Source organism: Tachysurus fulvidraco, chromosome 18 (assembly GCF_022655615.1).
Source record: "Tachysurus fulvidraco isolate hzauxx_2018 chromosome 18, HZAU_PFXX_2.0, whole genome shotgun sequence".
Lineage (NCBI taxonomy): Eukaryota > Metazoa > Chordata > Actinopteri > Siluriformes > Bagridae > Tachysurus > Tachysurus fulvidraco.
Genome location: NC_062535.1, coordinates 7,170,921 through 7,198,247, shown reverse-complemented (window position 1 = coordinate 7,198,247; position 27,327 = coordinate 7,170,921). Strand labels below are relative to the sequence as shown.

The 27,327-nt window shown below is 39.2% G+C and overlaps 1 protein-coding gene across 2 annotated transcripts; it reads left to right on the top strand.

The window, feature by feature from the left end:
* Nucleotides 1-1,713: 1,713 nt before the first annotated feature.
* LOC113648926 (prolactin receptor-like) lies at nucleotides 1,714-26,494 on the top strand. Of its 2 annotated transcripts, none has more exons than XM_027156455.2 (9): nucleotides 1,714-2,042; nucleotides 14,011-14,121; nucleotides 16,743-16,872; nucleotides 18,440-18,609; nucleotides 18,705-18,883; nucleotides 19,134-19,287; nucleotides 20,121-20,211; nucleotides 21,249-21,318; nucleotides 22,094-26,494. In XM_027156455.2, the coding sequence occupies exons 2-9, from the start codon at nucleotides 14,034-14,036 to the stop codon at nucleotides 22,763-22,765; spliced, it is 1,554 nt and encodes a 517-aa protein (XP_027012256.1). In that variant the 5' UTR covers nucleotides 1,714-2,042; nucleotides 14,011-14,033; the 3' UTR covers nucleotides 22,766-26,494. The 2 variants fall into 2 exon arrangements, with proteins under 2 accessions (XP_027012256.1, XP_027012255.1); XM_027156454.2 differs by having other exon boundaries at nucleotides 14,011-14,136.
* The last annotated feature ends 833 nt before the right edge of the window (nucleotides 26,495-27,327 follow it).

Sequence of the window (27,327 nt, the reverse complement as noted above, 5' to 3'; positions counted from 1 at the left end):
GATCTTGAAGGTTATTCTGAGAGAGATAGATAGACAATTGATTATAGACAATGTGTTCAAGAATTTTTAGAAGAAACAAGAGAAGTGATACCGGTCTGCAGTTACTGATGTCTGATGGATCCAAAGCAGGTTTCTTTCTTCCTTTCTCTCAGGTTGCTCTCTTGAAAGTAGTGCATGTCCTATTGATGATAGTGGTAATGAAGGGCAGAAGATCTTGCGGGATGGTCTGGAGCATAGTGGAAGGGAGTGGATCCAATGGGCAGGTGGTAGGATTGCAGGTCTGGAGGAGTTGTAAAATCTCTTCTGCTGCTACAGTTGAGAAATGTGATAGCGAATGAGTAGGGGAATCCAGACTGTAAGACAGAATTGCATTTGGGGCAGAATTAAAGGTCCTCAATCTTCTCATGGTAGAAAGAAGCAAAGTCTTCTGCAGTCAGGGAGGATGATGCAGGTGGAGCCGGGGAGTCGAGTAGAGAAGTGATGTTGTGGTGGAGCTTTCGAGGGTCTTGTGCTGAAGCTTCGAGCTTTTCCTTGTAGAAGGAAGTTTTGGCAGAAGTCACATCTGAGGAAAACTTGGCCAGGAGTGTATGGTAAGAATCAAGATCTGCATCAAGTTGTGATTTCTTCCACTTTCTCTCGCATGATCTTAGCAAATAAATTGAATTGAATTTAATTGAATGTTGCTTATGGTTCTTATGGGATTGTTGTGGATGGAGCCACCCAGAGACTGCAATGCCTTCTTTTGAACCAATGTTGTGTCAGTCAGCTGTATGGTCTGGTCTTTATCAGTCTGTCAGGTCTGTGCTGAACTCAGAGTTTACGATGACCCATTAGTTCCTCAGGAGCTCTCGGTTGCACTATTATAAACTGTTAGAAAGGACATTATTTACATGTACACTATTTACTGTAGAGTGTCACCCAAATGACTATGAGGTTTCCTTCTGAGTCTGGTTCCTCTCAAGGTTTCTTTCTCATATCCTCTCAGGGAGTTTTTCCTTGCCGCCGGCTTGCTCATTAGGTATAGGGATAGATATATAGTATTTTAGATTTGAAGTTCTCTCTCTCACTCACTCATTTTCTACCACTTTATCCGAACTACCTCGGATCACGGGGAGCCTGTGCCTATCTCAGGAGTCATCGGGCATCGAGGCAGGATACACCTTGGACGGAGTGCCAACCCATCACAGGGCACACACACTCTCATTCACTGCATGTCTTTGGACCGGGGGAGGAAACCGGAGTACCTGGAGGAAACCCCGAGGCACGGGGAGAACATGCAAACTCCGCACATTTGAAGTTAATCTTTTTTAAATTAATTTTGAACTTTAATTGTATATATTCATTTATTTATTTCTTCTTCTTCTTCTTCTTCTTCTTCTTCTTCTTCTTCTTATTATTATTATTATTATTATTATTATTATTATATATGTATTCCTTTTTCTCTCTCTTATGTTTCCATACTTCTGTAAAGCTGCCTTGAGACAATGAGAAATTGTTAAAAGCTCCATACAAATAAATTGAATCGAATTGAATTGAATCGAATCGAATCGAATTGAATGTTGCATATCCACTTATGGTACGGTGTAGTGACAGCTCTGATTTTCGCACGAGGTCACTACCAAATGTACCCTACAAAGTGCACTACACGGTGTTGGTGACTCTCTGCACTACGTAGTGCGCTAAGGGACCAATTAGGGAGTCGTTTGGGATTCGGCTCAAGCGCGCTTTAAAGCACATACGGAAAGGCAGAATGACGTGAAATCAGGTGGAGAGAAAATCGCCTTTAGCCCGACGGAGCGATGTCGCAGACGTTCGGCGGACCTTCGCGTTAACAACGTAACCCGTTTTAAAACGGAAACTGTATCGAAAACAACATTATAATAAGCTTTTATTAGATTCCATGCAGTAGGTAATGTCTTAGAGAGGGTTTGTTTTGCGTGAAATAACCTCGGAGCGTCTTTTTTTTGGATAAATGGAGACGTTTGTGATTTTCGGATGAAGTGAATAAGACTTAAGACTTAAGACGCCTCACGTTCTGAGAGGTAAGAGCCACTTCCGGCTATTTCACACGCAGTTTGGAGTAAAGTTCGTGTGTTTCTACATGACACGGTGTTTATTAATGTATTAGTGCTGTTTTTTGCTCTATAAAAGTTTTTTAACTATTAATTAATTTGTATCACGTGCATTTGTGTCATATTACGCTTTAGAATACGCGTAGGTCCCTAAAAATATTGACCTGGCAACACAATTTCAAGTTTGTTAGTTAAAAAGCAATTGTTATGGCGTCCCTTTATAATAAGTCCATTAATTAAGTTATGTGTAAATGTGCGCGCGCGCGGGTGCGGGCGCTTGCGTACGTGTGGTCTCATCTGTTCCATATAAAAACGTGAGTGGTATCTAGTGCAAGCTTGTGTAGGAGTACAGTATGATCCTGCATCTGCCCTTTTTTGTATATTACTGAAAGATCCTGAAAGTGCAAAAAAAAAAAATCATTTCCATGATGATTCTATTTGCCTTGATCACCTGAATACGTGGAAATGACACATCCAGGTGATATGTATAGCTTGTAGTGTAGTGTTAACATGACAAAAAAGTTACATGGGAAAATTATGAACCAGGGATCATAATGCATCGTAAGGGATCATAATGCATCGTAAGGGATCATAATGCATGGAGACTGGTGTCTGGTAGGGAAACACTTGTAAGGAATTATGTAAAAACTTAAGTTGTAGATTTTGCATGAGGTATTATGCTTTCAACCCCTTCCAGGTTCTGACATTGTTTGCAGTGGCTCATCCAGCCCAACGTATCAGATCTAGAAAGATCATGATTTAATTACAAATATTACTATTATTAATTACTGGGCAATGTCAGAATTACATCTAACACATTGCAGCATATTACAAGAGCAAATAAGGCTTTATGAATTAGAAGGAGAATAAAAAAAAATCACTTTTTTTGGATTCCTCGCCTCGTGCCCATTGTTGTGATTTGTTCTAGAGCCTGATTAGGATAAAACCGTGACTGATAATTAATGAACGAACATCAATGTAGTGCTGCATCAATGTAGTGCTGCAGCACATTTAATGGTAACAAAGCAAGCAAAATGATTTGAGTCAAAAATTTATAGTACAGCGTTCTTCGTTAAGTGAGTGTGTGTGTGTGTGTGTATCTATATATATATATATATATATATATATATATATATATATATATATATATATATATATATATATAATTACATGTATATATGAGTATATGAACCCTTTCAGTCACCTCTTATTTTTATTCTGGCTGATTGTTTCCATTACCATACATAAGCCTTTGATGATGTCAACTTGATTAAGACTTTTCCTGTGCTTATACAGAAACTATCAGCATTGTAGTTATTTAGTATAGGCAGCAAAATCCAGAAGCATGTAGATGTATTAAGCTGGGCTTCATGTGTATATTATTCTCAAACCTTGTTGCTTGTTGCTCTTTGCATGTCCTATTGATTCAAATGTTTTGCTCTTTCATGGTGACGAATTGCTCTGGTATTCTCCTGACAATGTTTTAATGAACCCTTAATAGCTGAAATAACAACGTTCAGCTGAACACCAACTGAGCAGTGTTTAATTCAATTTAGTCAGATATGTGAGCTGTCAGGCAGGAACTATGTTGTTTAGCCGAAGTTGTTAACCACTTTGGTGGATGGTTCTACTGAGAATTTCCTGTTTATCTTTCTCAAACGTTTAATTTGAGTCCACCCAGCTTTACCAGGGTTATTTAATAACACCATATACAGTACATACCCAGAAAGACTCATGTAACCAGTGTTTGGGTTAAAAATCTTTTCTCTCATTCTGAACACAGTCACATCCCCAACTTAGAAAAGGGTGTGCAAACTTATGCAACCAGGCTATTCTGATTATTTAATTTCCCCCAAAGCTTTTCTGATTTGTTTTTCACATTCAGGATGGGGGGGGTTATGGTTTAATACTTTTTAATTTATTTAAATTGCCATATTAACAGGGGTTTGTAACATATTTAGATCCACTGTAGTTTTAGATGTCAGCATCAACATTGTGGCTTCTGCTTACTGTTGCTACATGTGTGGATAGTTAACCAGAACACCATTGGTGGCTAGGTGCCAAGACTGCAAAATAAGCTATGCTCTCATGGTGTGACGGATGGATTTACTCTCGCTTCCCTATCGATCAGAGCAACACTAGCCAATCCGTGTGTTACGTTGCCCTATGATGCAGCCGAAGCAGCAGTTCGATATGATGACATTGTGTATCACTGAGAAAGCACATGTATGATCCACTCATCCCATTTGTTATGGTAGATGTCATGTGATAGTGATCCAGTGGCTGAGAACTGGCAAGACCAAAACACAGAAAATGTATGTTTTAATTATGTGGCCTGCAACCTAAAATTTTAGAGAATTATGATTCAGTTGCTGCACTTTGCTCAGTAAGTCCTAATACTTAATAATAATCAGTGGCCATGAATTTGGTCTGCTCTTGAACTTGATGACTCTGTTCTCACCTGCAAGAAAGGAGGAAAACAAACCAGTGAAAAAATAGCAGTGCGGTCTTTTAATGGTGGTCTGATAAACATCCACTTGTGTTTGGATGGTAGCTGCTCCAAGTACCCAGGCAACCGATATGTTCAGCCAGATGGATATTCGATTTTTCTCAGCTAGTTAAATTTTCTGCTCTCTTATTTATCTACAAAAACAGCCCTAGGTTACTGTCTTGGTTTAAGGCTGCACCGCATGTTCACACATGATTGTACAGCTGTTAATGTCACCAACTGGTGCATTACATTTGTGTATTGAATAAAGCATTCCGGTGAGAGGTGAAGATCTGGACTTAAATGTTAACAAGGATAAAAACCTCTGTTTGGGATCTGTTAGAGGAAGAGGCTTTGAAAAATCCCATGCTGAATGATCCAATTTATGTTCCTACAGATTTGTTAGTTCTGGAAAAAAAAAAAAAAAAAAATGATTGTTGGTTAAATCAAGCACAGTAATGGATTGGGGATGTGCACAGTGAACTTTAAAAGCACTCTTCAGTGAAGCTCTGAAAATGTGATCAATTATGGCTGGCAGCAAAAAAAAGTCACATGTAATGTTCCACATTTTTCAGCAAGAGAATAAAAAGATGTGCGATTTATTACACCTTCTAACAATACAGATATAGTAAAAAAACAACATTTCTGGCAGGAAATGCTTCAGATTCTCATGTACTAGAATTAGTACATCATATCTAGGGTTAGTATTTCTTCAGTGTGATGTAACTCCACCCGCTTACTAAACAAACTTATATAAACACAATTTAAACAAATAAGCTTTAAGCAATAGCCTTCTGTTAGTTTTCTGATCCGAAAAAGGCTATGCCCTGGCATAACGAGGCCCTATTTTACTTTTACTTTATAACCATAAGATCCAATACGAGGTCCAGAAAAATAAATTTTCACTCCAGAGGAGCAGACTAAAGTCCAGTCAACAATTAATCGCTTATTCAAGATTTTACAGCGCAGTCATACACCTTATCTTATAAATCATATATGGGTGTGACAAACTGCAAAACAATGCTGTAAAAATGCAGTCGAAGGCAGCAAATTGTGCCACCAGAGAACAAATACCAGTATGCCAAGTTCTGTAATGAAAGCCAGAATTGTGTATTAAACCTGTAGCTTACGCACATTTGAAACCAACAAAACCAATGAAAACGTGTTAACTTTGAGAACAAAGAGACTCCTTTAACATTAATCCAGGTAATGTAGGCTCTGCAGTGAGCAGTGCGTAGTGTTGCATGGGTTCACTGAAGCATGCCAACCGAGTTTAAACACGAGCCATCTGGACGGTTAGACGGCGGAATCGGCTAACTCGGTGTAATCAACAGTAAACGGTGCATGTTATGGTGACCGATCACTCTTAAAGCAAATACTTGTCGACAGTTCTGCTGGAGGACTAGACAGAATAGGAGGTTGTATTAGTTAAATATAAAACTGAAGCTCTATGAACACTAGATGAATGAGAAGCAAACGGATGACATATGAGACAATTATTTATTTATTTTTAGCAGATGTGTTCTCTAAGACCTTTTTGCCAAGTTTCTGCTGGGTCGGCGTGGCAGGTGTCTGAATTCCAGCCAAGGCAATGACCTCCACTATCCAGTGGTCTGTGTTTAAACACAGGAGCTTCATGTCTCAACAGTTGATGTGGTAATCAAATCACCACAGTGTGGTTCGTGGTACCAAAGGGTGTGTACTGTGCATTAATGAAATGCTTCAGCAGGTTCCCTGTCAGTGAAATGTCAATAAAATAGATTAGGTTAATAAAGGTTGGTTGGTTATATGCCATTAGGCAGAAACCCAGGGTTCAAAGTCATTGTGAAGCTTAATCACCATGCTTATTCCTCAGGCACCTAGTTCTTTCTTTTTGTAAAGAGAGAATGTGAAATGTTTGTAGTCCACCCACTTTTCCAGCTTTCCCATCGAGAAGGATAACCTTGTGATTGATAACATTAATGGGCGTTGATTGCGCTTTGGTAATTTAGCTAGCTAAACAGATAAGTTAGCTAACATCATGTATTAATGTGGTTGTTTTTTCAGGCAGGAGCTTTTTTTGAGCTTTATAGGAGTGTATAATCTCATTTTAAAACATTTTTGATCAAAATGACCTTTCTCTTTTTTTAAATAAGTAATAAAATGAAAGTATTTCTTGGCAGACCATTTACTAGTATTATGGTACTGAAAGATTTCTGAAAACTAGATCATGCTCATACTCCGTAATAAGCTTTAGCAAGGCTTTCAATAAGTGCCTTGAAAATGGAAAAAGTTGGGGTTGCTTATTATTTTTAAGAAATATTTTCTATTGAGGAAAGCATAAATTGGGTTGCAAATAGACATCCCTACAATACAGCCTTTTGTTCTGGATTATTCCCCTTTTAGGCTAAGGGTGAATGCAGCATGGGTATATTGGTCTGTTTGTACAAGCAGCCTGTATAAGGTTCATAATCTGAATGTAGCTTAAAGAAGGAGAGAAATATTTATCCTAGTCCATTAGGTTCAACAGAGAAAACATCTCTTATTGAGAGAAGATGGGCTACTAGATATGGCGATTCAGCCCACAGTGCTGTGGATCAACCAGCAGTGGTCCTAATGCTAGACCCATTCCCATTGCTTTTAGTTTCAAAGTCAGACCGCATTCTAATGTATTATATAAGCAGTAAATATTTTTCAGTGTCGTCTTCTGACACGATAAAAGATATAAATTAGTCTCTTTCAGTTATTTTCCATTCATTAATCTCCAGTAACTGCTTCTTTCTTCTCAGATTCACGGCGGATCTGGAGACTACGTCATGAACACTAGGTGTTAGGGCTGCATGAAGGCAGGACATGCCGTGACAAGAAATGCAAATGAACTCAAAACATACAGAGGGAAAACCTGTTCTCATTAAATCTGTCTGAAATAATGAACTCCAATTTATAGTTACACAAAGTAACACAGCGCTGAAAAATTTTATCGGGAGTGCCTTGCAATTGTTGCCACAACACGACTAAATATGTATTGAAATCTGGAATGCATCCAAAGCAAAAAACTATTTTGAATAACGTCTGCCTTTAAAAAGTCGACGCGACGGAGAGAAATGCAATAACCGATGCGATTGTGAAACTATGTGAAAGACATGGTACCAATTAGCAAAACACCGTACAAGAGAGTAGCTTTTCTCAAACTGCTATCCGAGATATGCAAGGTATTTTAAATGGCATTTTCATCATGCAATTATCGCTATAACTATAGAGTTTTTCAAGTCATCTGATTTTTTTTTTTTTCTTTTTTCCATTTTTAATATTTTTTAATGGGATTCGGGATTGCAGGCTTTATTTTGTTTGTTTCTTTCTTTCTTTTTCCAAGCAACCAACTGTAGTTTACGACGAAAACATCCATACGTCAACATAGGAAATAATACTATACTTTAACCCAAGTAGTAAGATTTAACTAAAGCAAGCGCTGAAGTGATTCTGTGGCAAATCGTGCAGCCGTTTTCCTTCTAAGCCATTATCTCAAGCTAATGAGTCATAACTAGCAACTGTCACTGAGTGAAATGCCGTGTGTCACGAATAGATAAATTAGATGAAAGCATGTTTCAGTGTAAGACTAGTATTGCTTTTGCTTATCTTTCCCTCCCCACAACACCAGATTGCAGATGTTTTGGGATCTTTTGTTCCATGTTGAGTCCCAGATGCTTTCAACAGCAAGGGCAAAGATTAAGGGCGACTTGATGAGAGCCATATTTGTAGCACATGGCTTATTAGTTGTGCATTAAAACCATGTCCTTGTATACTTATTTTCAGTCTACACAGACAGGTCTTTAACACGGATCTCAGTTCAAGGAGTTTTGTACCATTTGTTATTTTTTTGAATGCTAATATAAGTGGCTTTATATAGAGAGCCTAAGAGTTTTAATTTCACATAGTTGACTCTAAAAGTCTGAGACAATATTGAATTTTTTTTTAACCGCTTTGTACAAAAAGGTCAGATTTTCCTCAGGTCTATCACTTCTATCGAAGCATTTGTTCTGATGACACTCTGAAACGGACCATGAGGTTTTATACAAAAGTGTAAAGTCCGTATCAGGTAAAAAAAAGAGGATCAAATGCTCAGAAACTTCAGTAATATCAATAATGCAATAAAAAACATTGTATTAAATTTGAAAATCCTGCAAAATCGAAGCATTTTCTCTAAAGGTCTCAGTTTTGGCCCCCACTGTGTGTCACTGAGGGGAAAAAACATCAATGCTTAGAACTATGAGGAAGGGTTTAAACAGACATTTATATTTAGACCTTGTATAAATATTTGATATTTATTTATAAGGACACATGGTAGAGAGGCAACACATGCCTGGTTCACAGGCTAAAAGCTTTTCCTTCATGTGCTGCATAAAGAAACAAATGTTTATTAAATCTAGGGTTCACATTATAATGTGCAGCAATAATATCGAGATGTTCTGGTTGAGGTTATTTATTTATTTATTTATTTATTTAATAATAAATATATTATCAAGAAGGGGGGCATGGTGGCTTAGTGGTTGGCACGTTCGCCTCACACCTCCAGTGTTGTGGGGTTCGATTCCCACCTCCGCCTTGTGTGTGTGGAGTTTGCATGTTCTCCCCGTGCCTCGGGGGTTTCCTCCGGGTACTCCGTTTTCCTCCCCCGGTCCAAAGACATGCATGGTAGGTTGATTGGCATCTCTGGAAAATTGTCCGTAGTGTGTGATTGTGTGAGTGAATGAGTGTGTGTGTGCCCTGTGATGGGTTGGCACTCCGTCCAGGGTGTATCCTGCCTTGATGCCCAAAGACGCCTGAGACAGGCACAGGCTCCCCGTGACCCGAGAAGTTCGTATAAGCGGTAGAAAATGAATGAATGCATGATCTTATCAAGAATATTATCTTTGTTCGTAAATAAAAACAGAACAGCTTCTTATGTTCACACTATTCTGATAATTTCCTTGGTAACGAACACCAAGTATTCATGACTCGGGCTGATCTAGTGCATGGAAAGCCTTTTCAGTGTATTTTCTATGCTCTCTGTACATCAAAACTACAAAAAGGATTTAGGTTTGTCAGCAACCTCATGTCAGGTTGAACCTATGAACCTCACCTCAAAGGCAATTAGGCACAAAGCAGATTAGGGTTTAGATTTGACTTTTGGCTTCATGGAGCCTTTGTGTGACTGTCAAGCTTATAAAATTACATTTTAACATCTGCTCTTCTTCCGTTCTAAGAGCTGCTTTGACATGGTGATTACTTATGTCACAGAAGAAAGAATCTGTGTGCTTGCTTTAGCACACAAAATTGCTCAAGGTTGAATTCCTGTTTTGTTCAATGTCTCATCTCCTTTTTATCTGGTTCACATAAAGAAGAAGAATATGATGAAGGAGCAGAGAGAAACGATAAGAAGGTGCAGACAGGGATTTTTTTTACCTTCGATCATGTGTGTAAGATGAGTCTAACGGTACTGTAGATTTTCATGAAGGCTGCTGGATTACGCTGGGCTTTGTTTGTATTTTTATTTTTTTTTAAAATCCACCATACATTCAAAATGTATTAACAGTGAGAACATATCGAGCTAAGCGTCTGATATGAATAAACCCCTCGGTGGCATCACAGGGCATTTCAAATGCAGCTTCTGAATCACAGCTGAATCTCTAACGTGTACAGAGAGAACTTCTGGATTGTTTTTTTATTTTTTTTAACACCTTAGACTTGCGTAATGCAAAATGAGTCACATGAACACAATCCTAAAATGATTTTTAAAGAAACCATGGATTCGGTGTTCATAACATGCAAAAGACAATTCAGGGATTATTCAAAAAGTAGAAAACAGAGGGCCAATGTTCTGACCGAAGACACCAACACCACAAATAATCCAGACATGAAGAGGACAAATTCATACAATTTTACTAGGAGTTACTCTTAGTACTGAGAGCATGTAGGTTGTTAATTAACAAGCAACATCTGAGAATAATTAGCAGGTATAACCACTCAAAATAGCTTATGCTGTGTGACAAGGTTTACGCTATACCACAACACCCCTGAATGTTGTTGGATTTGCTATGAGTGCAGATTTGACATAAATAATAATCGGTAGAAACCTGTGGAACTTACAACATGTTCTATTGTTGTTTCCATAATAACGGTTAAGGTACTTGTGTGGCTGATGCTCCATAATCATCCCACTCCTAATGAGCCTGTATGTCTGTGTAGTCCTGGAGGAACATTGTTTTGCTTCACTGTGTATTGTACCAGCTATTTTTGGTTCTAATGACAATTAAACCACTTGATGATGATGATGATGATGATGATGATGTTGGCACAGAGCTGAGAAGTGATGAGGGAGGAAATGTCTTACTGCGCTTAATGTAACCGACTGTAACTTAAGCCTCACTGCACAAGTGATTGTCGGCATCTCGCAAAGAGGCAACAGTCTTCAGCTTAAATAGATGTTTCTATTTTTTTAATATATAAAACATGCACTTGACCTCTTGGATTCATATTTGAATATGCTTTAGTACTTTGCTGTTTATCTGTTGCATAAACCAAAGTACTAAAGCATTCATATATTACTGATTATCATTAAGTTATGCCTATATTTTTACTCTTGAACTGCTGTTTGTAATAAGTGGCCTTGAGTTGTTTTAATATGGTTCAGTTCTCAGTGCAAGTAAATACCACCACCGGTAATTAAAAAAGGTTAATGCTTGGTACAGCTTTGGGGCTTTGTATTAAAACCACTGACCGGTGAAGTGAGTGAGTGAGAAATATTACACACTAAAAGAACAGGCAGTTCTCAAAACTTGTGCTGGAGGAAGATAAAATGGGCAAATGTATGGATCTGAGCAGTGTAAAGGCCAGGGTGTAATGGCTAGGCAGCTGAGTCAGATTTGTTTAGGTCTTGTTTACATCTATGGTACTAACCCCTGCAACACTAACAGCCCACATGTAAGTCAAGCCTTGAGTCATGAAGTTGGATAACTGTATGTCTGTATAAAGAACAGGTGTGTGTGTGTGTGTGTGTGTGTGTGTGTGTGTGTATATATATATATATATATATATTAATGAACAAAACTAAAAAAAAATAAAACCATGAAACTCATTAGAAAAGACTGGGCTCCACTCCTGTCAGCCAAGAACAGAAACCTGAAGCTACAAGGAGCAAATGATCACCAAATCTTGATCGTGGTCTGTGCCCACTGTAATCTGACCTTTGTTTTTTGGCTGGCAGAAGAGGAACAGAAGTAGAAACCTATGTGGTCTTCTGTCTGCCCACCTCAACTGTGAGTTGCTTTTTTTTTTTTTTGCTCTCCGTCGTTTAAAAAAGGGTAGTGTAGACCTCGTTCTTGCTTGTTTTTTAGTGTCTCTAATCTTTGTCATAATCAATGCATTTCCACCTACAGAACTGTGACTCACTTGACGTTTTGTGCTTTGTTTCTCACACCATTATGTGTAAATCCCAAGTGCACAGCATTTTATAGGACAAACTTAATCCAGTTTGTTTAGCACCATCACTCACGCCACTGTACAAACCACTGAGAATTTTTCTCCGTCTGGATGGTTGATATGAAATGACTCTAACACTGCATTTGGTTATGACTTGCCTAAGAAATTTAGTGCATTATTTAAATGAATGGTAGATGAAGATTAGTTTTAGTGTCGTCAAGCGCATCAGAAATGTCAAAATCCTTTAATGGTTATACCATGAATATGCCATGGTAAAGGCTAATATAAGCTGAAGTGAATAAATAATGTCTCATTAGCAATTTTAACATTGCTCTAATGCTTATATAAACTAAACTGACCTGTCTGGGTGTGTTTTCAGGTGTGTTTTATAAAGTTGAAAAAATGGTCTTTAATTTTTTCTGACATTCTTTACACTTTTGTAATCGTTCTCTGGTATGGCACTCCTGCCGAAGCCATAATGCGCTGCTCAATAAAGGAGCATTTGAAGGGTATTGAAACAAATGAAACAACTACACACACACACACACACACCCACACACACACACACTGAAAGTATTTTTCTACAAAAGCTCCATGGTTACTCGGACACGGTGTGTATGAATCATGAGTCGCACCTCAGGCTCCCATCTCTGGTCAGAATGAATGAATGTGCTGGTGGGGTCAGGAAAACCAGTTCCCCTTTTCCACCGAGGCAGTTTGAGTGCTGGTTCAGAGCCAGAGCCTAATTTAGAACCAGTTCTTTCTTTTTCGACCGCCAAAGCACCGGCTCTGAACCAGGAAATGTGGTTTTTAAGTAGCACCAAAACGTTGCAGGTCTAGACTTAAGAACCGCTTATGTCAGGGGCTGTGGGCGGGGCTTGGGGCGGGGCTACTGTTAGATAATGTACCTTAAGTATAATAATGTTTAATACACTTTTACTTTACCACAATATGATCAATTATCAGCACACATGATAGTAGGTAGCTACATGCTAAGGCTACTTTTTTTCTGTGTTAATGATAAAATAATGTTATGTACTTTCTCGATTACAACCTCAGTTTATACAAATTACATGGAGCTGCACGAACACGTTGGATTCGCCGCGTTTGGATGCCAATGTAGGTTCACAAAGCCATGAGCATTAACAGTAAAGCAACATCCACCATTGCTGATGTTGTGTTTGTGTTTGCCGCTGCTGTGCTAACGTTGCTGTGTAACGTGACACGTATGCAGTGACATCACACTCGGCTCTGTGATGGTTCTCTAACCGATGGAAAGGCAAACCGGTTCTTAAAAGGATCATCAGTGGAACCAACTTTGAACCAACACCAGCACTAGCTCTGAACCAGCACCTGGTTCTTTTTGGTGGAAAAGGAGGCTTGGAAGGCCACATGTGATGAAAAACCCTACATAACAGTTGGCCAGATAAAGACCTTCCTCCAGGAGGTAGGCATAACTGGGTCAAAGTGAAAAATCAAGAGAAGCCAACACCAGAGTAAATACTGAGGGGTTTATACATGATGTGAACCACTGGAAAGCGTAAAATAATGTGCACATGTGGTTGCCAATGACCATGTTACTGTTTTTTCTTCTACACATGTGTTTATATCTGTTTATACCTTCAAAGTAAATCATGATCTCAATCCTGTTTCAGCTCTCTGGGATGCTTTAAGTGCTTGTTCGTTATCATGTAAAATATGAAGGCATTATCTTCAACCACCAAATTTTCTGTAATGTTCTCCATCAGAAGGAAAAATGCACCTCTCTCACTGAAAGCCAACAGAGTCCTGACTCATTGTTATCTCAGACAAGGGGTGAAAAATAATTCATTCTTTTATACCGATTAGTCAATGTCCGTTCGACCAACAGACTGGAACACCAGACTGTGCTGCTAAAAAGGGTTAAGATAAAGAAGTAAAATGTTTTGGCCAGAATCCGATTGAGCATGCATTTCATAGCACAGCAAAGCTCACCTATATGTATGTATGTTTTTTCTTTCCCCTTTCTCTCAGGACTTACTGGTGTTTGCTGAGCGATGCTGCCGCTACTGCTCTTCTTACTTTACTGGTGGAGCCATGCCGGAGCTTCCCCACAGTCCTCACACTCCGCAGCCCATGAGGGAGGTGAGTCAGGCCAAGGTCAGCGCACAGCTTTTTACAGTTCTCATGCCTCACATTGCTTTAGTGAAAGCACATGTTTTGAAGTTACTGAGTTAGACACATAATGGAGCTGCTGTTTTCTCCAATTGGAGATAATAGCTCTCAGTGGTGTTCATTGGAGACTCAGGGCTTTAGAAATGGCTTTGGAGTTCTTCCATGCTGGAAAACATTGATGTACATTAATGCCTTATCTTCTCTTGTCAAATTATACTGTATTTGGTTGTGAAATAGTACTGATTCCTTTTTTTTGTCTAATTCACACTGGGAAGTATCTTTTTAAGTGATGTATAGATACATTTACAGCATTTAGCAGACGCCCTTATCCAGAGCGACTTACATTATCCCATTTTTATACAGCTGAGCAATTGAGGGTTAAGGGTCTTGCTCAGAGTCACAACAGACCTGGGATCGAACTCACAACCTTCCGATTGGTAGCCCAACACCTTCACCACTAGGCTACCGCACGCCCACACAGATACAGCAGGCCTGGCAGTAATCAGCCCTGGGTATTTCTAGTATAACCATTAATTACTTTAATTGGTTTATTTAGTAAGCTAGGGGGTTAGTTAGCTTTTCACAGAGGCCTGTTGATGCTGGATCATTTTCTTCAACAAAGTTGAAGAAAAGTTGCCTATAACATTTAGTCTAAAGATCAGTTCACACATGCAAAAATAGAAGAAATACTTTCTCACAGCACCGGAATGAATAATATTTTTTTTGGAACATATTGTCAGATGACCAAATTGTTATCAAAGGAGCTGTTTAAGATTCAAAGTGTATTTTTGTTCCTTTCGGAATACCAGAATTATAACATTTAGCAAAGCAATGCAGTCGAAACTTCATATTACTCTCTGCCCCGCATCAGCCTTCACATCACTGTGTATCACTGTGCATCATGTTAGTCATGTTTAAAGTTTGTCAATCTAATATATGATCTAATATATGCAATATTCTTGAGAAAGACTCGTCTATTTTTAATATACTGCCTTTTTTGTAATCTTCATCCTGTCAGGCCAAAATGATGATTCAAAACTCTGACAATTTCCAAAAAAAAGGATATAAAAAAAAAAGGAAAACTTCTTTATAATTACAGGTCATTCTGACCTGCACTGAACATACTGGACTGAAAGCATAACTGCTTCTTTATGACTCACAATCTTGCACGCACACACACACACACACACACACACACACACACACACACACACACACACACACACGCGCGTGCACAAAATGTGCCTCTAATTTAATTTCCTGCAGCTGGCATCGGTGCTCGTCATAAGCTTATAGGAATGTGTCTGCAGTCCTTCACCTTGGCTAGTATTAATACATCTGTCAGTCTTCAGTATTGTGGTACACTTAAATACTCGGTGTGAAGAGATTCAACCTGAACCTGAAAAACCGCTTTCATATCTATTTACGCATGATGGAAAAATGAACACACCACAATGAACACACCACATTCAAGTTAGACGTATCAAAGGATCATTTCTTGAGTCTAGTCAAATAAATTTTCTGCCTCACCTGGCCAAGTTTCTATGCATTTGAATCAGGACAGAACCAGACGGAAGAATCAGATCAACAAGATGCCTGGATTTTTTTTTTTTTTTTTTTTTTTTTTTAAAAAGGGGATTGAAATCACTGTTGAAAAGATTTTAGCACAGATGTGTTGACTTTGGCTCCAGTAATGCACATAGTACTGCTTATGTTTTTAAGCGTAGTGCTAAAGCTGAGCAGATAACAGCGGTCACATCATCAACAAATACAAGAGTAACAGTGCTTTTAGCAGCCACATGTGCTTCAGGACATGAGCATTTATTTCTCTTTTAAATTTTTGCTTCTTTCTAGAAATGAACGCTTAAAATATGCAAGAAAATGTAAAGCATAAAAAATAGTGAAATATGTCTAGATTAGCTCTTGTAGTTCTTGTAATCTTTTAATGGGAAATATTAGGTCATTGTAAATATATTCAAAATATTTGAACCTGATAAAACTCACTTTTGCTTGTGACCTTTTCAAGCTTCTGGCAGCCATCGTGTGTTAATAAGTACACGCCTACGTGTAGAGTTTCCGTTTATATTTTCACCATCATTGCATTTTAATTGATGTTGATCTACAAACGATCTCTGTCTTTAAAAGCACCAGGCTTCTTAATGAGGTTAAATCTGTTTTGACGAATTGTTCCCGACAGATTGGTGCTAGCATTAGCTAGCAAGTCTTAAGCAGTGGATTAAGGAAATTGGCTTGACAACAAGAACAGTTAGAAACCCTGATGATTGGCCATATGCTGAAATCCTACTTTGATTGGTGGATTAGAAAAATACTTCCTTATGTTAGAATAATCAGGTTGCAGATCAGTGAGCTGCTATGATGCCAAATGTTTGAAGATACTTAAAATTTGTGGCTATGAGGTTTAATATATATGATGACGATGAAGAACTATTTAACATCTGGTCGGATTAGTCATCAGTTCTGAATGAAATGAAACGAAATGAACGGGTTTCCACACTTCAGATCATCGCTTGCGACTGACCTTTTCAGCAGTTCTCACTTCTGCAAGCTGATTTGTCTCATTATTTCTGCAGATGGCCTAAAGCCGCACATATATTACTGCCGCTCTCCTTACATGGAAACCTTTACTTGCTGGTGGCATCCCCTTGACAACGGTCTCCAGGGAGATGACAACCTCACCCACAGGCTCTTCTACACCCTAGGGTAAGGCTGGGTAAAATGTTTAATGTTTGGTCTTTGGAAGCAATTGAGGTAAAGCTCTAAAACATTTGCTAGACACCGGTATAGTCACATGTATAGTATAATATTGACATATTGTTCTTTTAGCTTTCTCCCACAGTATTTATGAAACAGTCAATATAAACGGACCTTACTTTTTATCCCTTTAAAGGTATTAAAAAAAATTTAATTGGACACTTGGCTACTCAGCTGTGTGTTAATTCCCTTTTATTTCACTTAGACATAAGCAGCTTCAAGATCTAAGAGACTGACAGTCACTGACAGTGAAGAAAGAAACCATGAGGTTGAAAAATCAATCTAAACGCTTGCATTGTTTGGACCCGAGTGTATATCTGTACTTGTTCACACTGGCTAGCAATTTCAGTGATAATGTCCTTACATTCAGACCTTGTAATCACAGACTAGTAATATAAATAAATACTGCAGTTTATTTTTTAAATACCTAGATAAGGGGTATTCAAATAAAATTCAAGGAGGTCCAGTTACTAAAATTTCCTCCCAGCAAAGGTCCGAATCTTATATTGTCACTTAAAATAGTCTACCCTCATGTTAATAATATCAATAACGCACATGAAATTTAACAATAAATTATATAGAAATGCAAGTGTTTTCAAAGTCTGAACTTGTCTGGCACTTGAATGGAAAACAATCCTGTAGTTGTCTTTACTACATGTCAAGTAACAGACAACAGACACTGAATTTCTTCTGAATAAAATAAATAAAAAGTGCGAACACAGCTTTGTGCAGCCTGAACTTAGGGCCTATATTTCAAGTAATGTAAAACATTCAGAATCTTTTGAATAAAATAAAAGTGCTTTTAATCTTTAAGAAAAAAATCAACAAAAGACTTTTGAGCTGCCCCTTTTTTAAACATTAACTACATTAATAGCACAGAAACCTTAGGAACAGAACAGGGCAGAATTTACTGAATAAAAGAAAAGTGCAGAGCTTTGAGCAGCTCCCTTTTTCCATCTCTCCTTTCCACCTCTCCTTACTCCCTTTCCATCTTCCGTTTCTAGTGAGAGAAATGGACATGTAACTGTCCTGTCAGCGGTTTGATTCTTAATTGTCCTGCCAGCGTAATTAGGTGCATTACTGCCACCTTCTGCTCTGGAGTATGGAACAGAAACAATCTGTTTTTGGCTTGGCTTTTGATGACGCTCCTGTCGTAATAACTAGATTAACTGTGCAGGAACGAAAGATTTATCTTTTTATTGATATCAAAGAGCTTATAATCTTATAATAAGGAGATGCTTAATATGATAATATTAGAATTTTAACGGGTCCGGGCAGACCCGTCACTCGGTCCGGATCCGGACCACGGTCCGCCATTTGGTGATGCCCGACCTAGATGGACCACAAATGGTTTAATACACCACCTGAACGCATGACTTCTCTGTATATGCAGATGATGTATAACATCATCTTTTATATAGTGTTGTTTTTGGAATAAAAGTGTTTATTTTAGCATGACTTTTCCTATTTGAAAGAAAACTTCTTATTGATGTTTGTATGCTGCCATGCTTTTCAGTAACAGGCCTCCAAGAGAGTGTCCAGACTATGTGAGTGGTGGACCAAACAGTTGTTACTTTGACACAGAGCACACAAGGATTTGGGAGGTTTACTGCATGAACGTGACGGCCCACAGCAGCAGAGGTTCGTTCACCTCTAAAAAGCACTGTTTGGACGTGGCCGAAATCGGTAAGGCACAGCAGAGTCAAATTGTTTTGAGTTTTTGTTTATGGTCGAGACATCGTGACCGCACGCCTTACCAGTTTATTTGTTTCTGTTCACAGTCGAGATTGATCCGCCATATAACCTCACGTACACTTTAATGAACATGACTAAGGATGAAGCCGGTTGCAACGTATTGGTGTCCTGGCAGTACCCCATTGCTCAACAGGTCCAAATTGGATGGATTACACTCATCTATGAGCTACGTTATAGAGCTATGTCTGAGCCCAGTAACTGGAAGGTACTGTGAAACGGGTGAGGTGGGGGTTGGGGGGGTGGGGTGGTGGTGTTTGATGAGTGTAAAAATTATGTAAATCATATGCTATGACCATCTGTAACCAGATCTCAACCCAGTTGAACACAAGTGAGTGTTTATACTAATGTGTGATTTATCGTTGTCTAACGTAATGACCGACGATTAAAGTAACATGAGATGAACAACGACGTAGTGACTTGTGACGCCGTAGTGACTTGTCTTGATGCCTGCGCAGGTAAAGGAGCGGCTACGCGAACCTCATCTGGAGCTTCTAGGCTTGTCATTGGGGAGGTATGAAGTCCAAGTGCGCTGCCGCTCAAACAACAACCACCTGTGGAGCAAATGGAGCGCCCCGATTACCATCGTCATTCCTTCCAGACGTCTGCCAGGTATACACACATGCGCACACACACATTTGAACAAATTTCAAGCTCAAATACACCACAACCTCTTAAACTCCTGGCACTGAATACATGACAGGATGGATTATGTAGCCATGATCACATGCTATACGACACCATTTTGAGGGCTTGCTGATATGAAGCATTCCTGAGCTCTCGGGTTTCTCCCACTCATCATCTGGGTCTTTCCATGTCGTCACTGCTGCTTGTGCATGTACATGGAATTTTGCTGTGAAGGCTTGTATGTTGCTATGACGATGGTTAGCCAGACTTCTATTCATGCTGCTCCTTTGTCTTTCAAAAGCCTGGGTTTTTAACCTGTTGTCACAATCACATGATCATCAGGAAAGGATTATTACAGCATTTATAATGGATGTATATATATATATATATAAAAATAAATTGTGTGATTTTTAAATATAAAAAAGAATAATAAATAAAAATAAAAAGATATATATTGAAGTGAAAAACAAATAGAAACATTTTAGGGGTGGGAAGTAAAATATTTATTTAACCTGGTTTCAGAATTGTGCAAACCAATAGTACTATTTTGTACTGACATGATTTTATCTGAACAAAAACCTGTTATTGTGACCGTAGTGCGTAGATAAATGCCGACTCTAAATGGTTGCTTGTTATTTCGTATCATTGTTTTATAAAACGTGGCACATTTTAGTTACACACACGCACTGACAAATGTAAGGGTTATTCAGGGTCCAGTCATACCTACACTGAGCAATGGAAGAACTTTTAGAATGAAAGATTTCAGCCAATGTGATGGTGTTTCCATGGTAACCGCACCCCTCCCCCCTCTCTTTCAGATCACATGGTCTATGGTCTTGTACTAATGACTACCATTGTAGTCATAATCTTGCTCCTCATTGGATTTGGGATTATTCCACAAGGCAAGAGGTGCGGAGCAGACATCCATCACTCAGCACTTACACTAATACACTAATAATGGAAAAAAGAAAACTAAAAGGGTTAAAGGACTCTGTATGTGTGCACGTGTCCGTCTGTCTGTATGCGTGTGCACCTGTCCGTCTGTCTGTATGCGTGCGCACCTGTCCGTCTGTCTGTATGCGTGCGCACCTGTCCGTCTGTCTGTATGCGTGCGCACCTGTCCGTCTGTCTGTATGCGTGCGCACCTGTCCGTCTGTCTGTATGCGTGCGCACGTGTCCGTCTGTCTGTATGCGTGCGCACGTGTCCGTCTGTCTGTATGCGTGCGCACGTGTCCGTCTGTCTGTATGCGTGCGCACGTGTCCGTCTGTCTGTATGCGTGCGCACGTGTCCGTCTGTCTGTATGCGTGCGCACGTGTCCGTCTGTCTGTATGCGTGCGCACGTGTCCGTCTGTCTGTATGCGTGCGCACGTGTCCGTCTGTCTGTATGCGTGCGCACGTGTCCGTCTGTCTGTATGCGTGCGCACGTGTCCGTCTGTCTGTATGCGTGCGCACGTGTCCGTCTGTCTGTATGCGCGCGCACGTGTCCGTCTGTCTGTATGCGCGCGCACGTGTCCGTCTGTCTGTATGCGCGCGCACGTGTCCGTCTGTCTGTATGCGCGCGCACGTGTCCGTCTGTCTGTATGCGCGCGCACGTGTCCGTCTGTCTGTATGCGCGCGCACGTGTCCGTCTGTCTGTATGCGCGCGCACGTGTCCGTCTGTCTGTATGCGCGCGCACGTGTCTGTCTGTCTGTATGCGCGCGCACGTGTCCGTCTGTCTGTATGCGCGCGCACGTGTCTGTCTGTGCCTGTGCGCAGGCCAATTCAGCATGTTTATTGTGTCCCAAACACAGTCACACTGTAAATGGTCTGACACTTGCTTGATTATTTAGCACGCTTAATCAACCAATCATTATATCAAGATGACCCCATAATATCAAAAGAAAAACTAAAGGCCAAATGTGTGACTTCTTCTAAAGGTGCTCTTTGATTCTGTGATTTCTGCAGGATAAAAACTTTTCTCCTGCCACCAATCCCCAAACCCTGCATCAGAGGAATTGATCCCATGCTTCTTAAGGTATTTACCTCCTGCCAGATCACACAAATCTCCCTACAGTTAGAGACTGAGTATTATAACACATTACAACATTATCCCACACACACCCGTAAATATACATACAGTGGAGATCAAAATGACAGTGGAAAACCCAGAGCTGAGATTTAGAGAACAGTATAGCCTGAAAGACCACAGTTAAACTTTGACAGTTAAAGCGGTCAGAAATTTGTAGGAAGTGCAGAGACGTTGCTATGAATAATTTCACACATTTGCGGCCACAAGGCATAGCTAGTTTCTCACGCCAGTGCTATATGCTGGGATCTGGTAACGCGCTTCTTCTAGTCTCTTCAGTAGGTAGTCAAGTAGGATGGGTGGGTGTGTAGGTAGGTGTATGGGTTGGTGGGGTTTGGTAGGTGGGTGGGTGGTTAGGTAGTCAGTCAGGTAGGTAGTCAAGCTGAAATCAAGATTCGTTCGTGCCATTTTTTTTTTCCCAGCCTTTAGCTGTCAGTGCTTGTTTTGTAACTGCCACTTTGCCCAACCACTGCTTACTAGGGCAGACCTGCCACGGGGTAGACAGAAAAGACTCTTTTTTTTCAATAGAGTGCCACATCATAGACACACATTGTGTGTATTTAAACAAAGTCTCTCTCATACAGTGAGATATTAAATGTCACTATCACTTGCAGGCCAGGATAAAGATTTTAGTTGGGGACGGTTTGAAAATCTGTCTCTATCTATCTTTTTATTATTTTTGTCCCCTTACTATATATGTTTCTCTACCTCTGCTTTCCTTTAGCAAGGCAAGCTGGATGAGATTAATTATCACTTCTCATCCCTGCAAGGCTACAAGGCACCACGCTACTGTGGGGAGCCAGTGTACCACGTCAGCATGGACGAAGATGTCTTTTTATCTCGACTGAGCTCTATGACTAGCATCCAGGAGAATAAAGAGCCTCAAGACACACAGAGCCCTGACTGCAATGAAGACCAGCAGCTACTTCACACCCCTGATGTCCCCAGTCCAGACTGCCAAGACCCTTTCTTCTGTAGCAAAGAGACTTCAGAGCCGATCATGACTGAGGCCACTTTGTGGGTTTGGCCAGAGGAAAGCCACGTGCAGCCGGAGCTGCTCTCATTCCCAGGGACGGAATACAGCATGATTGTAAACCCTGCACCGACAAATACCAGTATGCCACCCAAAACTCAGGAATTCTACACCTGTGTGCATGGAGTAACCACCAACGAGATGGTACAGCTTGTGCCCTGCATGTCGAATTCACTCAGAGGTTCCTCTTATTCTGAGCTAAAAGATAAGCCAGAGGAAGACACAATGAAGCTCAGCCAGTTAGCAGCCTTCTTGGATAAACAGGTGGAAGTTCAAGCCAATGAAATGAGGTTTTACCCAAAAGAGGGGGGGCAGAATGAGTATGTTGTACCTTTATTACCCCATCCAACAGACAGGAGCTAGGTGTTGTGTAAATATGTGTATGGCAGTTTGTACTCATCATGTTGCTATGAGTAAATTCTGGAAAGGTGAAAGGGTGAAAGACGGGAAATCAAGTTTGGACCAAAAACGAGTTGTTCTGGTATTAATAACATTTTATATCTCTGATTTAAGAATTAATTATTATTTATTATTTAGATTCCTTTCTAACCTTGCCTTAGCTGCCTTCCTTCACCCTTCAGCTGTATGTTTGTGTTATCAAACCTCTGCCACTAGGTGGCGAAGACGTTGCTTTTTCAGGTTGTCCATCCTTATGTCTGTGCAACAATCTCGTTAGCCAGATATCTCAAGAACAAGGGTTTGAATGTTTAAATGGAAAATCACCGTAGCCGACAGATGAACTGATTAGACGTTGGAAGTGATCCAGTCAGGCTCAAGGTCACAACAGTATCTGAGTTTTTCTTTATTAGCTTTCCTCCTGTTTAAAGTATGTTGTAATGGCATTCCAGGCATACAGATTAGTGACTAGAAGGACTAGACATGTTGGCTATGGAGCATTTCCAGGTGACATTATTGACATAATAGTTCTACTTGTAATTGCCATTTTGTTTGGTCAGTTCTATTTAAAGATGTTCTTTGCTGTTCATGTCGTTATGGAGTGTGTAAGTGCCCTCCTCGATTATCACCAGGATGTGAAGACGTTTTAGCACTCAGTATCTGATTGCAAACTTAACTGATTATCTTTATGGATATGGATTATCCTAATGGCCATCAAATAACTAATATCTAAAAAGCCGATTAAAGCATGAAAAAAAAACTGATATTCAACGTACTCGCTGCATTCACTGGAACATTTGGCAAACCGGCTTTTTGCCAATTAGGATTTTTTTGCTGCTCTAAAGCAAAGCTATAAAAGAACCGAAATAAAACATTTCTACTTTGTTTTGGTAAATCATTTGTTTTCTTAAAATAGATATGCCAAAATATATTATTGGCAAAAAAATCAGTCAAAACCAAGCTTTTCGTCTTTTCTCATTAGAATCCCATTCTTTTTCCAGACCAACTCGCATATATCATGGACTTCAGCACACACGCAAATTACAGATAGACGTACACACCTTTCGTACGGTACCTGAACAGTCGGTGTACATAAGTTTTGATACACACACCAAAAACCAAATGATATGCACACAAACAGGATGCTTTAGTAATGAGCAACTTAAGGATTATCACTGGGTGTTTTTTTTTTTGTCGATTCTGGTTGCCTGCCCAAACACAGTCACGTGTGCAAAGTGAATAAAGCCTAAGAGGACAGATCATCCTTCATCACTGCTCTTTGCCCTTTTCTGCCAAATCACAGCTGAATGTCACTGCTTGTCTTTTCAGATATTTCAGCCACATTCTCACAAACTCTGAGAACTTCACACGTGAGCTAGAGACAGTCAGTCAGTCACCTGCCAATAATTGGACTGTTCCATCAATTGGGGCTACAATTAAACTACATACCTGAGTATATTGATGATAAATATTCATCAGTGTAAATTTTTATCGTCATTTACGGCATTTGGCAGACACCTTTTATCCAGAGTAACATTATACTTATAATATAATAATATATTATAATAATATAATATAATATAATATACTTATTTTCACACAACTGAGCAATGGAGGGTTATTTGGAATTTTAAACTCACAACCTTCCAATTGGTAGCCCAGCACCTTAACCACTAGGCTACCACATCCCCCACACACAGGAGCTGATGTATGGACAGAATCAAAGAGCACCTTTAGCAGAAGTCACACTTGTTTGGCATTTTCCAATTCGTTTGTTTTTAATAGACCCATGAAACCCACACACTGCTTGCTCAGGTTATAATGAATGAGTTTATTTGTACTTAATCAGGGGCAATGCACAGAGAACATTAGTCTAAGGAAGAAGAGATGTCATGTGCCAGGTTATAGCAAAAAAAAAAAAAAAAGCTAATTTCCATCTGCAGTCCCTAGAGAGATGTTACAGATAAAGTTAAATGGTAGATGTTGTGTATATATCTGACCAAACACTATAAGTAATGGGGGGAAATAAATAAATAAATAGATAGATACTGTTATTATAGAGTACACTTTCACTGGTTGCTTCTAGACATGTTTCTGTCATATTGGAAATGGCTTCATAGAACAACAGTTGAACAACATCATTGTTTTTTGTAGCCCTGGTGTGAAACACCCCGAACTCACATCAAACTGGAACAAACCAGAACGCTGTACAGAATTCATTCATTCATCTTCAGTAAACACTTTGTCATGTTCAGGACAAATGTAGCTCCAGAGCCAATCCCAGCAATATTGTGTATAAGGTAGGATAATTGGCTACCAGTATATGACACGGTTAATCTGTTAAACTTGGATGTTTTTGGGAGGTGGAAGGAAACCAGACGACCCGCAGGAAACCAACCTGTATGGAGGGAGAACAGGGAAAACTCCACTCAGGCAGTAACCTGAGCTCAGGATCAAAAGCAGGACTGTAAAGATGTGATGAGGCAATAATGTTATCCACCCTGAGGACAATCATACAAAACAAATAAGACATTTTAGGGTTACTTTAGTCCTTAAGAGACGCTGAAGTACCACTTCATATGTCTGACCACAGCCAAACAAAATGATAAACTAAAGGTGAAAGTCCTCTTGTGTGCTCTCACTACTTTCAAATACATTCCTGACAAAGAGAAGCACTTACTTATGAGTGCATCTATTTCTACCGCACGATCATAGCAATTTCTAGAAGAGATCCAAGCTATGCAGTGAATCCTCTAAACCAGCTCGCCAGATGTCCTCAGAAACCTAATGGTTGTCTCTTGTTCTTTTAAAAAAAAAAAAAATCAGTAGGCTTATTTTTTATTTATTTATTTATTTTGCCATGCACAAATACTTTATTCCTGTTTTTATATTAAACAAAGCACTGTGTGATCAATGCAAGCAATCTTTGTTTCTCTTTTGTTGTTGTGTTTTTTTTGTTTTGTTTCTTTCTTTACCCGTGCCAGTTCAGTAAAAATTTTATTGATCATGTAATGTACAAACTTTAGAGTTTCTGTGTGATATTATTTTTTAACAATGGACATCCTTACACAGCTGTGCATTCGCTGATCATCGTTCTCTCTTTCTTTCGTGATTCATGATTTTTATCTCTTCGTTGTATTAGACCACTCGTGTCGTTTACCGCATCGTGATGTCATGTGACTCGTCGTGTGTTGTGCTGCTTAGACATGTTCGTGCCTTTTATTGTAATACAGAAGAGCAAGATGAAAACGATGACTATGGGGCGTGATCATGGAGTGAAGATGTGAACAGCTTGTATGTGTTCTGCATATACTGTAAATTAGATTGATGTATATATTTTTTAAATGTAAGATGAAACCTATTTTTGTTTCAAAGCACTTTCCCAGGTAGTGAATAAAATAAACACATGGCCTTTAGATGTAACGGACACATCTTGGTATGAAATCACAAAATACACAAATACACACAGGTTTACATATAAGTTGTGCCTTCACTTTAAAGTTTTTCACCAGCAGATGGAACCATATGTCTCATAATGACCAGGACACCACACACACACACACACACACACACACACACTGCAAGGGAAAAGCATGAAAGCAAGCAAGCAAAGATGATTTTGTTTTTGTTCATTGTAATTGACTTGTACAAATAAGACAATTTGTCAAGTATAATTTTAATAAAATTATTTGTTGATTTGTTTTTAAAAAAAATGATTCTTTATAATCCTATTTAAACAGGAACACCAGTCCTGGAAGCTTAGTAAGGCTTTACAAATTTAGTTATATGTACATTCTGAGATATTTAATTTAAAAAAATAGAGTCGGTGACTCATTTTGCTTTCAGGATTTTGCCTGAAGTTTAAATGACAGAGAAAAGTTGTGACTCTATACTGCTTGCTATATTTCTGTTCCTTAAATGAAAAACAATCAAGCCATCTAAAATAAACCTTATAATTTCTCTGAATGTTATACACAGTACAGGATATAATTACTGATGGCTGTATAATGTATGTATGTAAGGAGTGATGTAAATGATTTCCCACTGTATTGAAAATTAAAAGTGGAAAATGTCAGGTAACAGATGGGACCGCAGTTCGGTTTGTTGATCTTCAGCTTGATGCCGAGTTATTTAAGCCGAGTTAAAACGATGTGCAAATAACATTTGCTTCTGTTGTGCTGTGGAGATATGACTAGTTCAATTATTTCTTTAATAACTAAGCATATAAATATTATATCCAAGTTAATTAATAAATCATTTGCATACGCTCATGTGGCATTTGGTAATATTGGGCGTATTGTGTATCTGATTGTTTCACAGGCTTTTATTTACACATACACATATATCTGAAGGTAACATATTTAATTTACAAGATATTAATGAGTTAATAGACTGCCATTTGTTCCTGCCTGCATTCCAACTTATAAATAGCACAACAACACAACAGCCATCTGCAGATAAGATTCCTGACCTACTGACATCTCTGCACTCACTCATACACAGACACACACATAGTCACATAATATAAC

Coding starts and splice junctions, on each gene's coding strand:
- LOC113648926 (XM_027156454.2), top strand. CDS start 14,034: ATGCTGCCGCTACTGCTCTTCTTACTTTACTGGTGGAGCCATGCCGGA. Junction 16,873..18,439: donor AGGCTCTTCTACACCCTAGG/GTAAGGCTGGGT, acceptor CATGCTTTTCAG/TAACAGGCCTCCAAGAGAGT. Junction 19,288..20,120: donor TCCTTCCAGACGTCTGCCAG/GTATACACACAT, acceptor CCTCTCTTTCAG/ATCACATGGTCTATGGTCTT.